We start from the raw sequence: 13,750 nt of genomic DNA, 5'->3' as shown, positions 1-13,750 counted from the left end.
ACAACCGTAAGAGGTCCAATCCAGCATCACCTTCCCGACGGAAAGAAATCTCCTCTTCACCTCCCTCAAGCAATCACCCAATACTCTCAACTGTAAACCAACAGCAATTCTTTGCACAAAATTCCGCCCCTTTTTCAGATCCCATGGGATGAGATCCTTATATAGAGTTTTGGAGTGAAGATAAGTCAGCTTGATGTGTGACTTGTTGTCCTCTTCAACTCCAGTTGTTCTTCAGTTCTTGAGTCCACTCGGAGTTTCTACCTTCCACTTGGAGTTTTAGAACCTCTTTACTCATCATTAGGCGAATCTTCTGATCCAAGTGTCATTTTGGAAGCTTCCTGGGCACTGGCACATTGAGAAAAGATTCCTCCACATGTCAAAGTACGCCCAGCGCAGGTAGCCTTTGTTGCAGTTTCTATGCAGTGCAGGTACACCATAGAGCTTTTGACATTCAGTGCAGATGCTTAGTGGAGCAGCTGCTTTGATCCAAAATTGACCTATTTTTGAGTGTTTTTCAGTGGAGAACTGATCTGTAGTGCTGTGGTTTGCTGACCTTGTTCCTCTAGGGGTAGGAACAACATGTTTAGGGACTTTGGATCCCTCAGATTATTGACATTTCATGCTCCATGCTGTAAGGCACAAAAATGTCTATAACACTCACTCTTTAGAGTAATGTGTTTTTCGCATGAAGGAAGAGTGGTCAACCTCGTGGACCAACTTTCATTTCCCGGATCACGCATCGCAAATAGTCATATACCATCCCTAAATGGTCTCTTCACTCAAGAAATGTCTCAACCCACGGTCCGTCCTCCTGATGAGCGCGAGTAATCCGGGAGGATATGACCGGAACCCAGGGGGCATGCGTCCTGGTCTGCTTCGGCAGGAAAACTTTGGGTATAGGGTAGGTTTCCGCGAGAGAATATGACTAGTCCGTACCCCGTCCGTGGTTGGAAGAGGGGTTGTTCTGGAATAATATTCTCTTGTCAAAGTTATGTGAGAGGGCGGGTCTCGTCACTCACCTTTGTTTATCTCGGTAGACATCGCCGAAGAAGTGTTTTGTTGAAAGAATAATAGAACAATCTTTGGGTAGCCTGAAAGAGGTAGGCCTCTCTCGGTAAAGAAAATGTTTTATCTGCAAATTGAGGGGTAACCTTGAAATCGTACTTTATGTCTGGGGGAATGCAAACCTTTTGGAGTGCAAGCAAGGGGCGACTATTTATTTTTTAAATTTTTAGGTCCTCCCTTTAAACCTGTAGGTTTAACCCTTTAAACTCGTAGGATTAGTCGTTTCCGAACTTGCATAACGAAAGGATGCGGGGCATAGCTTTGTAAGATGAAGCTCCATAAAAAATAGAATCTTAATGAGACATTCTTATCATATGACTGGGTAATTGAGCAGTTTTAGCACACAGTTCATGCTCGTTAAAAAATAAACGCAAGATCCGAGCAGTTTTAGCACATAGATCATGCTCGTTAAAAAATAAACATAAGATCGAGCAAATGTTTCCACCCGTGTTTAAGCTCGTTAAAAAATGAACTATCCCGGTAAATAACCACTGTGAATGTAATATCATCAGCCATTAAAACCTTGGTCGTGTTTGCCCGTCACCTCCACTTTTCATTTGGCCGACCGTTCACCTCCATATGATTGTTTACCCATTTTGAGGAACAGCTGCGAAGAGTGATTTCACCTAGCCATCCTTATGACACTGCCGTGATTGGAAAATTCCAACCTGTACCTGGAATCAGCTGCTAACCCTGTTTATCACTCGTTCCTCAAAAGACGAGTCTTCTTTAAGCTCTTTTCATCTGACTCGTAAAATATGAAAAGATTGCCGAGTCCTTGGCCTTCCAGCTCGTTAAAGGGACAGGAAGTGCTATCCCTCCTCTAGATTTTAATCTTTTTGGACCTGAGGGATTATTGCACAAAAAGATCGAGCGCTTGTTTTATTCAGCTCGTTAAAACTATCGAAAACTCATCCCTTCTATATTGTTTTATACTTTTTCGGACCTAAGGGATTAGATGATGAAAAAGGACTTTTGGAGTTAACTTCATGTACCTTTTCAGACTCTCTAAAAATGAAAAGGACCGAGTTATCCTTGTCGTTAGACTCGTTAAAATCATTAAATAGCGACAAACTTGTCTTTAGATGAGAACGAGTTTCACTATCGCTAGGCTCGTTAAAACATAGTGATGGGCTTGCCCGAAGGGCAGGTTATAGAACAAGCATATGTTATCCTCCTCAAGCTTGACAAAAATAAAGAGGTACTGGTCAGAAATGACTGGGGAAAAATTGGGAGAAACTCAAGAAAACTTTGATGGTAGCAAGTTGCTCTTGAACATGACACTTTTCCTCCGTACCACAATCGGGTTGGGTTGTTTCATTCACCGGTCACATCACCATGGTCTCGCCATACCATCCATATTTGGGGTAATGCTACCAATCCATCACATCAGTGTCGCCATATGTTCAAGAGAAGTCGTTCAGAAAATTCAACCGTGTCCCATCCACTGCCGTACATTACCTTTCATCCTTTTATGACCACCACCCTGAATCATATGTCACAGATCGTTTTCACCTCCATTAAAATCATTAGCTCCGTTCCGTGTCACTGATGTGGGATTCATTAAGGCCCTCCTTTGACGGATCGCTTCTTGTCGACATCAGCTCATTATCCAAGAAGTTGATCTAGGAACAACCCCTTCAGTACTTTGAAACTTGCATGCCTCAATGGCAAGTTTCTCACTTCCGGCGACAGGTATACATCAATGACCTTCGACCGAAAGATTTTGCGTGGTGTTCAACGCCAAGTCCTTTATTCACACCACGTGAATTATACTGCAGTACCTTGAGGGTCATTATCATTATCGGTGATTCCTCTTGCGCTTGTTAACGGTTTACATCATTGACTGGTAATCAAGCGATGTCTTTCCATGTTCGACTTCAGAACATTTCTCACATGGATCGACTTGTACTTAGAGTGAAGATCGAACGAGTTTGAAGACCCCGGATCTAGTTTCATCCATCCGGGTTGCGATATATATTCAGGAAAGATAAAGACATTGACATGTACATCATTGCAGCAGATAATCATTATACCCCAAAGGATGATAATTTCATCAAAATTATCAGTCTACCATCAGACGATTGTCTGTTCTATGTACAGAAAAATGAATTTATAAAGCTGAGCATGGGAATGCCCGCCTCAACTAGATCATGAAAGCAGTATGAAAAATAATGTATTGTATTGTATCTTATTACAGGTCTCCTCCCAGCATTGGATGAACTTCGGATCCCCCTGATAAAGCATTTCACCCGATAAACGGCCTCATACTTTAGGGGGCAACTGTTATAGACATTTTTGTGCCTTACAGCATTGAGCATGAAATGTCCATAATCTAAGGGATCCAAAGTCCCTAAACATGTTGTTCCTACCCCTAGAGGAACAAGGTTAACAAACCACAGCAATTCACAGAAGTGCTCCACCAGAAACTGCTCAAAAACAAGTCAATTCAGGATCATTTCAGTGGCTACACTAGCTGTTTGCGCTGAATGTCAAAGCCAACACTGGCTACCTGCGTTGAATGTCAAAGGGAACACTGGCTACCTGCACTGAACGAGAGTGGACATGTGGCAAGCTCATTTCTCAAGGTCAAAACCCAGGAATCTTCCTCAATGACACTTGCCTCAGGGAATTTGACTGGTGATGAGTAAGAGGTTCCAAATCTCCAAGTGGAAGCAAGAACCTCCAAGTGGAATCAAGAACTGACAGAGGGAGAGGACACTAGTCAGATCTCAAGCTGACTCATCCTCTCTCCAAACATCTATATATGGATCTCTCCTCCATGAGATCTAGAGGCTGGAATTTTGTTATTGCAAAGAATTGTTGTTGGTTTGAGATTGGAATCATTGGGTGCTTAATGCTTTGAAGGGGGTGAAGATAGGAATTCCATTTGCTGGGAAGGAGATGCTGGATTGGAGCCCTCTGGGTTGTATCTCTTCCTGAACCTTGTTATTCATCAATAAAGCTATCTTGGTTTCTCCTATATACTGATGTATTCTTGATGTATGATTGCATTAGTGTATTTGGTTTATTTCTAATCCTAAACTAGTTATGAATGTGAATATCTGTCTTTGTGTAGTGTTCTTCTCTTGTCGCAAGTAGCTGTTCTCTTGTGATCTTGCAGGAACCCGTTGAAGCTGGACAAGCAAGAAGGCAAGTAGCTATTCTCTTGTGATCTTGCATGAACCTGTTGAAGCTGGGCGAGTGAGAAGGCAAGTAGCTGTGAACTCCCAAAGAGAAGAGAGACCGGATCGAGGGACAAACGGAAGACACCGGTAAGTCTATTTATCTCTCTTCTTTCACATTTCATAAAGGAAGAAACCAGAATAGCTGTCCTTGTTTGTTGCTAAGGCACTGTCACACCTTAGGTGGATAGGATCATCCTGCATAGGCATTTTTCCCCACAACAGGGTGTCCTCTCATTAAGAGACCATCTTTAAAAACAAAAGTATTCAAAAGTATTCAAAATCCCTCAAGTCAATCATCATCCATTTATTCTTAACTACGATTAAATGCATCACAACTTTATAAACAAATGTTATCATATCATTATTCTAAATCCATTGTGACCATCTTTATAAACAAAATTATTCAACATCCCTTAAGTCGTATTCATTCTTAACTACTACTGAATACAACACGGCTTTATAAACTAATGTCAACATGTCATTATTGCAAATCCATTGAGTCCTATAAATCTTCATTCTTAACTCAAGATCCAGATCAAGTGCCTTAGAGAACATCAATTCACCCGCCAAGGAAGATACTTCTCCTAAGGATATTGACAAAATCCCTCCTCAAGATAAGAAGGAAGAAGAGGCCACTTTGGAGGAAGAGAAGGAGGTCATTCCCTCCTCTTCTTCTCCTTCTTATTTAGATGTTCTAAAAATCAAACAACAATCTTCCCTTCCATTAATAAGAAACATAAAAGATCAAAGTAAGAAACCCCCAAAATCTGGTACCTCTGCTAGTCTTATTCTGGTCCATGCCTATTAAATCTTAAAAAATATTGTTTTTGTATTATCTTATGCAAGTAATTTGTAAGAATCTACTCTTGTTCTCAAGTAATTTGTAAGAATCTACTCATGTTCTCAAGATGCAGTAGGCTCAAGTCTCAGAAGGTTTAGTATTGGATCTCTCTTCTTTTTGTGTTAGGAAAATGATGGTTTTTTAAATCATTAAAGAATTTTTTCCTATAATATTCATTCTGTTGTACTTCAGCTGCATATGGAGCCACATAGTTTTGCTTCATACGAAATTCTTGTCCTAGTTTAAAAACAAAAAATTTATTAAATATATATAATTTTTTAAATCAATAAAATAAAAAAAAGATAAATTATATATATATATATAATTTAAAAAAATCGTCTTTATTCTTCATAATGCATTGGTTCACAAGTAATTTAGTAGTGGCTATCATAGCATAATGCCCTGAGGTCAACCTTATCATGAAGAGTAATTTAGCAGTGGCTGTCATAGCATAATGCCCTGAGGCCAACCTTATCATGAAGAGTAATCTACAGGAGGGTAGGGGCCTTTCCCGGGATCTTGTTCCAAGTTAAACTGCAGAAAAAATTGCATCCAAATTTCATTCATGCTTCTTGGTCCTTGAAATTCACATTGGTTAGAAAAGGTTGAGGCAGCGACCTAATTCCATTTAACTTTACTGTGGCAAATTTACATTTAAACTGCTGGTCTATTCGCTTGTGTACTTTTATACAGAGATGCTATGAGTATTAAGACATACTCAAAGCCCATGAACAAACAAATAATGTCACATGGTGAATTATATTGGGAAAATCCAAATTCACATGATAAACAAAAGAAAGCCGTAATGCTAACTCTAAATCTAAGGATGTTGCCCGTTTATGTCACTTCAGAGTGGGGCAATTCAAAAGATCTAGTATTTATCCTGCGAGTGAAGAATAACTGTTCAGTATTAATGAGATTTTTCAAGGTATGAAAAAACTCAACTAGAAGTTGACATATATTTTGTCAAGAGCCATTTACATGAACAACACCATCAATACCAGGTTTCCACCCAACTTGAAGAATGCGCAACCTTTAATTAGGATCCTGAAGTAATTCGGATATGCATGTTGATCAGCTATGTTACCAGAAACGGGAAACGGGAAACGGAACGAGAAACGAGAACGGTACGAGAAACAGAGTTTGCAGGTTTCTTGTATAAGAAACGAGGAGAGAGAAAAAACAAGATTAAATGTTAACAATATAAAACACAACATTAATCATAAAAATCTAATGTTTCCACATGTGAAGTTTTAAAGAAACATCTATAAAGAGTGATTTAATTTTAATCATAAAAATCTAATGTTTCGACATGTGAAGTAGGAGGGTCATCCTTATTTGGATGGTAAATATTTTAAGGTCTTCCAAAATATTCCCAGATTAATAATTGTTATGGTTCTAATAGATTATAGATTATCAGAATATCATTATTTTTAATTTTTTTGGCCTGGATTTTACAATACTAACTTTGAGCTGAAAAATATGTAAAATAGAAACAACGGAATCAAAGATTATTTATCAAATGAAACAGATATGGAATGTAGTCAACTTATATATATAAGTGATGTTGGTATATGATCAATGTAATTACCATTTTTTTCCTTTGAAAAAAAATGATAATTGTTTTTATTCGTAAATATATATAGCCTTGGGAAGATCTGTGAAATTTAGAATTACATGGGCATTGGGGATTCCAAGATAATCTGCAAATCTAGTGGTCCAGATTGAAAAATCCTGATAAGCTAAAACTTTTGGAATCTAAAAAACCTATGGTTGAACTGACTAAAGCAGTCCTTCATGAATTCTATGGTAAGTTCAACGTAGAATTGAAGGGGTTTATATCTAAGGTCATGACAGCTTCAATTCAGTAAGTGCTAGAATATATACACCTGCATAGAATACGCAATTAAACAGCTGCCCAAAGTGGGAACAGCAGCCAAAAAAAAAAAAAAGGGAGGTTGTAAGATGAAGGCACAGAGTCAAAGGGTCCTTCAACGTAGAATTGAAGGAGTCTATATCTGAGGTCATGACAGCTAATAACCACAGTAAAATGGAAATCAACAACTGATCCAGAAATTAATGATGGAAAAACATATTTGTGGAGTAATTGAAACTTCCTAGAATATGATGTATCATGTATGTGTCAATTTGGTGTATCTCAGTTGGTACAGTAAAATGGAAATCAACAACTGATCCAGAAATTAATGATGGAAAAACATAGTTGTGGAGTAATTGAAACTTCCTAGAATATAATGTAAGTGTCAATTTGGTGTATCTCAGTTGGTTGTGAGGAAAAATTGTCATCCTAATTACCCAGGTTTAAATGTCACAACCGCAGTAAAATGGAAATCAACAACTGATCCATAAGTTAACTTGGTGTATCTCAGTTGGTTGTGAGGAAAAATTGTCATCCTAATTACCCAGGTTTAAATCTCGCAACCGCAGTAAAATGGAAATCAACAACTGATCAAGGAATTAATGACGGAAAAACATAGTTGTGGAGTAATTGAAACTTCCTAGAATATGATGATTGGTCATTGGTGAATTGGATTTCATGAATTCTATGGTGAATTGGCTGTAGACGATAAAAATTACTCATATTTGTTTATGAACCAAAGATTGTGTGATTTAATTGGGAAACTATCTTCTTTAAGAAATATATTCTTAACCTATAAACGTTAAACCTAATTAAATCATACTAGGCTATTCAAAATTTTAATCTATGTTAAGGCCATTTTCTTGCTTGGCCATTGTATGGCCGGGAAAAAGGCAATACTGACGCAGCGAGGTCATTTTCTTGCCAGCCAAAAAGCAAGCACTTAACTGTCCATCTTAAAAGCGTCTGTCAATCAGCAAGTGCAATATCTTGGTTTCTTTTCGCTAATCTCCTTTTAAAACTAAATCTGTCCATTTGCTGGACCCTTGGCGGTAGAGTGAACTGTGAGAGCAAATTATTATCAGTATAGTGCTCATTTCAGTCACACTGTGCTGGATCTATTAAATCTTCATGAGCATCATTGTTTGATTTCTAATACTTAATTTGAGTAAATATGTGACCACAGAGACCAGAAACCAGTGGACTTACCAACAGTTGCAATCATTTAAATACATTGAAATTTTGAATGAATTATTTTGTACTATGCAAGACCTGTTATATAAAGGCTCTCAGCAGCAGGGGCATTTTGTCTCTGTTTGAAAATAGATGTTACGGTTACGGTTTACCTATTACAGTTTATTTTGTCAAGATATTTTTTAAATTCAACAAAAATTCGAAACCACAGCTAAAATAAGAACACCGTTTACAGTTAAAGATCAATTGCTAGCCTAGGTTCATTGAAACATACCAGTGAATTGGGAATTCTCACAAATCCAAAATGCTATGGACTCTGTTCGATGCGCTCCTCTCTGATTAAACTGCTCTTGACCGGTGTCTGTTGAAAACTTGAATGACGAACCTACGCTCCTCTCAGCTTAAATCGTGCTCACACCTCGCGTTACGGGCAGGCACTACGCTCCTCTCAGCGTAAATCGTGCTCACACAGCCGCTGACTCACAGAACTCAAGTTGGAAACCACTATTTTTGAAATGGACCAACTCGGCAACTTTTGTTTTTTAAATGGGATTTAACGAAAAAACGGAGACGGAACCAAAACGTTGCAGGGAAAACGGATAAACGTTTTTGCATAAAACGTGGGGGAAACGATCAGTTTCGCCAAAAACCAGTTTCCTGTCAATAAAAACGAGAACGCCCGTATAAAACGTGGTTTGCCGTCCCGTATGGTTTCTGGAGCTGTTTTTCGCAGAAACGCTGCCAATCGTTAAGTTTCTGGTAACATAGTTGATCAGTTGTTGGGGCTGCAACTGTGTTCAACAGGTAACTTGGCATGCATGTTGATCAGTTGTTGGGGTTGCAACTGTCTTTTACAGGTAATTTGGCAGGGATTAAAAAAGCAACATAGCCAAAAACTGGATCTGAATACTTCTCATGAACAGCTCTCAGCTTATTTACTCCCGCATTTAGGTGAAAGTCAACCATGAAATGCGCACATTCCCTGGAACAATGCACATAAATGTCATTACCTCAATGTACAGAGTTAACAAAATGTTCACACACCTCCAGACAGTTAGTATTAGATACAATTCAGACAGGATGTCAGTAGCTGAGTTCCAACTTATAGTTGACCAAGACACAATGTTCTGGCCATAGCTGATCAACAATGCCTGCCTGTAATTGATGAAGAAATAAAAAATGTCCAGGAGTAGGAATTCTTTAGAAGGATAAAATCACTAAAAGCATGATGCCTTAAAAATGAGAAGTCTTACTTGAGGTCCGATTCAGAGTAGCCTGTATGAAGGGTAAGTGTTTTATTCCAACATGGATCCTTCCTCAAAGTGCATCGAGCAGTATAGACAGCAGCAGCAGCAAGCATTGATGGACTGTACTTAATCATTATGTACTGAAGCAAACACAGTTCAACCAAGAAGAATGCCAGATTTTCCATCTGAAGCATTTTGATAATAGATTTTATGACTTGTCAGTACAGCAGAGTATTATTAGGACTACAATGAAGAAAAGTAATTTAAACCAAGAAGAATGCTAGATTTTCTGAGGCATTTTTGAAAGCAGATTTGATCAATGCCACAGAGGATTATTTCGACAATATAAAAGAAGTGTGATTCAGATCTTTACCACTTTGTCGGGACCAGCTGCCTTCAGAAACCTGAGGAGGAATACATATGGAGTGGGAATTGTAAGCTTGAACTTCAATTGTTTTAATATTGCAGACTCCTGCGAAGATTTATTATCAATTGATCAGTCAAACTAAATCTTTGGAGACTATGTTGCAATCCAATGACAAAGAATTATCAGTTAGAGCTAATTACCATGGCCACTATCTGTTCTGGCATGCATTCTTTTGGGAAGACGCAGATGAAGTCATTGACCTGAAGCCAAGTATGAACCAGCTCTTATCAATATTCTGTTACCCATTATGATATATTTATTGCGCTGATTTCAAAATAAAGGGTAATCTTCACTACAAGTAGAGATTGCAGTAGTGTATGTACTTTTCAGCAGCGAACAAGGTCTTCTATTAATTAGATATATACATTAAAGGTTTCCTTACACCCATCCTTACTTTACAGATGCCACTAAGTCATCCTACCTCTGGAGGCCAGACTTCTTCATATTTGCTAGCTATAAACAATGCAGCGATACCCACTAATGGCAAATTCCTCCTTGCAACACTCTGAACAGAAAGGTATCTATCAATGATGTTCACAGTGAGATACAACGTCTCTGGCATTAGCTCAAATTTCAGATGCACCTGAAAATTTAAAATTTTGACGTCAGGCCTAAGAGATAGTCCAGACTCCATATAAACCTCTTTTACATCTAAATTTGACAGCAAATGGAACTAGCATATGAACAAAGTTGTACCTCCATCAACCAATCAATCACGATTGCCCTCATCTTTGCGTTGATTTTAACCTGATTTCTCATATAATCTGGAGGTACGCAACTCATCTCCTGGGCATACATGAATACCAAATTTTAGTTAAGGAAAATAAAATTTTACCTTCACACTCACAAGAAACTGCAATCATTGACAGAGAAACATACCTCAATTGTCCTGTAGAATTTGTATATATCTTCAACGTATTCAACAACCGCCAATTGGTTTTCAATGTTTCCATCATCAATGCTAGGGAGCACCTGATGGGAATCCCTGAATGCATCCTGAAATACCCTTATCAAGATTATTAATCATTTTCAGCCAACTTACATCATAAATAAACACAACACTAACTTGAGGCTATCAAGATAACTAATCATTTTCATCCAACTTACAACATGATTAAACACAAAGCTATCTTAAGGCTATAAAACTTGCTAGTAATTTGGAGTGGACATGGATACTCTTTGGTTTGTGTATATTTGTTGAACCAGTACCAATTACCAAACAAGAAAAGTATAAGAGAGTGACACAGACCTCACTTTGAGCTGTTAGCATTGCAGTCAATGATGGTGCAGTGTGTTTCCTTCCCCCTTCTTGTGCACTTGAGTCTATGTTATCACTGATACAAATGGCAGCGTAATTGCTGGTGGTGCAACTGTCATCATCAGGTAAGTTGGCAGGGCTTAAAAAAGCAACATAGCCAAAAATTTGATCTGAATACTTCTCATGAACAACTCTCAGTTCATTTCCTCCTGCACTTAAGTGGAAGTCAACCATGAAGTGTGCACATTCCCTGGAACAAGTAAATCAAATGTTATTCCTTAACAAGGTACAGAGTTAACTAAATGTGCACACACCACAGACATTTTGATGTGCACATTCGTTCATCTTTCCCATATCTAGAATTAGATACAATTTCAGACAGGTTGTGACTAAATTAGTATTGTAGGTGGTCCACTATGTTTTGGCTATATAATCTACAGGTTGCGTAATTCATGAAAATGCCTATGTTATTTAGGAAATAGCATCCTTTAGAAGAATAAACGCATTAGAAGCATGGTGCCTTGAGAACTAGAAGACTTACTTGAGATCTTCTTTAGAGTAGCCTGTGTGAAGAACAAGTGTTTTACTCCAACCTGGATCCTTCTTCAAAGTGCATTGAGCAGTGTAGACAGCAGCAGCAGCAAGCAATGATGGACTGTATTTGATCATTTTGTAATGGAGCAAACACAGCTCAACCAAGTAGAATGCTAGATTTTCCATCTGAACAATTGTTGTAATAAATTTTATTTCTTAGCAGTACAGGAGAGGATTATTAGGAAATACGATGAAGAAAAGATATTTAAACCACAATCTCAATTCTCCAGGGGCATTTTGAAAGTCAATTTGATCAATACATCAGAAAGTTATTCTGACAATACAAAAGAAACATTGGAGTTCATCACTTAACCACTTTGTCAGCACCAGCTGCCTTCAGAAACCTGACAAGGAATACATATGGAGTGGGAACGGAAAGATTGAAATTCAGTCGATTTAATATTGTATGCTCCTGCCAAGTATTATTATCAAAGTATCAGTCACACTGAATCTTTGAAATCTATTGCAATTTAATAAAACAGAAAGACATCAGTTAAAGATAATTACCATGGCCACTATCATTTTGGATGTGTATTGGTATCCTGAGATGCGGATCAGTTCATTGACCTGTAGCCAAATATGAATTGATTCTTATTATGTCAATATTCAAGAGCCAACCAGATATTCTATCAATTATATATAGACAAAATGTTTCCTTACGCTAATGCTTATGGATGTCAGTGAGTCATCCTACCTGAGGAGCACGGGTATCTTGATATTTCCAAGCCATAAGCATCGCAGTGATACCCACTAATTGTAATTCCCACTTTCTAACAATATGAATAGAAAGGTATCTATCCATAATGTATACCGTGAGATACAATGTTTCTGGCATTAGTTCACATTTCAGATGCACCTGCAAAATTTAATATTCCAGAGTAAAGCCTAAGAAATTGTCCACATAAAGCTCTTTTAGATCTAAGATAGGAAGCAAACAAAATTAGAATGGAAATAATCTGTACCTGTATCAACCAACTAATCAGGATTGCCCTCATTGTCTCGTTGATTTCATCCTGCCTTTTCATATAATCTGGAGGCACACAACTCGTGTTCTGGACATACGGGGCTGCCAATGATTACTAAATGAAAATAAAAAATTTACCTTCACATTCACACAAATCTTCAATCATTGATAGAGAAACATACCTCAATCTTGCGATAGAACTTGTATATGTCTTCAACATATTCCACAACTTCCAGGTTTTCAAGGTCTCTATCATCAATGCTAGGGAGAACCTCTTGCACATCCTGAAATACCCCCATCAAGATTATTAAGCATTATTATCCAACCTACATAATAAATAAACGCAAAGGTATCTCACAGCTATAAAACCCCTTAGTAATTGGGTGTGGATGTGGGTACCTTTGGTTTGTGTATATTTGGATTTGGGCCAGTAGTTAATTCAAAACAAGAAAAGTGTCAGAGAACTAATAAACTTAATCAATAAGACAGACCTCACTTCGAGCTGTTAGCACTGTAGTCTGTGACTGTGCTATAGGTTTTGTTGCTTTGAGTTGGCTAGGTGCTTGTAATCCCCCACCTTGTGCACTTGAGTCTATGCTATGACCAACAGAAACGACAGTGTCCTTTTGTGTAGCAGTGTCATTCTGAGACTTCCTTCTGCTAATACGCCTTTGATTGTTTCCCCGGATTACCTTTGGCTCTGCTTTCGCTCCTGCCTTAACGAAAATATCATGTGGCTGGGATTTCTGGAGTCAAAATCGGGAAACTAAAGAGTGAGATGTCATACTTGGGCTCAAAGAAAATAGAGAACAAAATGAGGGCTGTGGAATGAAAACGAAGAGCAACAAATTAAACATGCCCAGAAAAACAAAATACTATGCAGGAAGATCGATAAAGCAGGTGGCTGAACACAGAGGTTTTGCCCGGTTGGTAGTTCAATTCCCTGGGAGATTGTCCTTCGAAAACGGTAGACCCCGTTTAACAGTTCTACAAGAAATCAACCTTTCAGCTTGCTTAATTGACTCTGATTAGCCTTAACTGAGTGCTGAGATTGGCTCCCTTGTTGGCACTGACAACAAAGTTTGTTCTAGACCTC

The 13,750-nt window shown here is 38.2% G+C and overlaps 1 protein-coding gene across 2 annotated transcripts; it reads right to left on the bottom strand.

Moving 5' to 3' along the window:
* Positions 1-8,950: 8,950 nt before the first annotated feature.
* LOC149155633 (cyclin-B2-3-like) lies at positions 8,951-13,486 on the bottom strand. 2 transcript variants are annotated; one of them, XM_089440899.1, is made up of 14 exons: positions 12,837-13,486; positions 12,653-12,742; positions 12,385-12,546; positions 12,198-12,257; positions 12,004-12,102; positions 11,638-11,816; positions 11,088-11,346; positions 10,718-10,834; positions 10,535-10,621; positions 10,260-10,421; positions 9,979-10,038; positions 9,785-9,883; positions 9,418-9,596; positions 8,951-9,146 (listed from the first exon to the last, which is right to left on the bottom strand). In XM_089440899.1, the coding sequence occupies exons 1-14, from the start codon at positions 12,951-12,953 to the stop codon at positions 8,990-8,992; spliced, it is 1,827 nt and encodes a 608-aa protein (XP_089297025.1). In that variant the 5' UTR covers positions 12,954-13,486; the 3' UTR covers positions 8,951-8,989. The 2 variants fall into 2 exon arrangements, with proteins under 2 accessions (XP_089297025.1, XP_089297024.1); XM_089440898.1 differs by having other exon boundaries at positions 10,535-10,624; positions 12,837-13,469.
* Positions 13,487-13,750: the final 264 nt, after the last annotated feature.

Source organism: Pinus tabuliformis, chromosome 9, assembly GCF_031772625.1.
Source record: "Pinus tabuliformis cultivar Carrire ecotype Pingquan chromosome 9, CPIR1, whole genome shotgun sequence".
Classification (NCBI taxonomy): Eukaryota; Viridiplantae; Streptophyta; class Pinopsida; order Pinales; family Pinaceae; genus Pinus; species Pinus tabuliformis.
Note: the sequence above shows the minus strand (reverse complement) of the source record. Positions and strands in the feature narration are given on the sequence as shown.

Coding starts and splice junctions, on each gene's coding strand:
- LOC149155633 (XM_089440898.1), bottom strand. CDS start 12,953: ATGGGGGTATTTCAGGATGTGCAAGAGGTTCTCCCTAGCATTGATGAT. Junction 9,884..9,978: donor CAGAACAGATAGTGGCCATG/GTAATTAGCTCT, acceptor AAATCTTCGCAG/GAGTCTGCAATATTAAAACA. Junction 9,597..9,784: donor CAGCTGGTCCCGACAAAGTG/GTAAAGATCTGA, acceptor AAAATGCTTCAG/ATGGAAAATCTGGCATTCTT.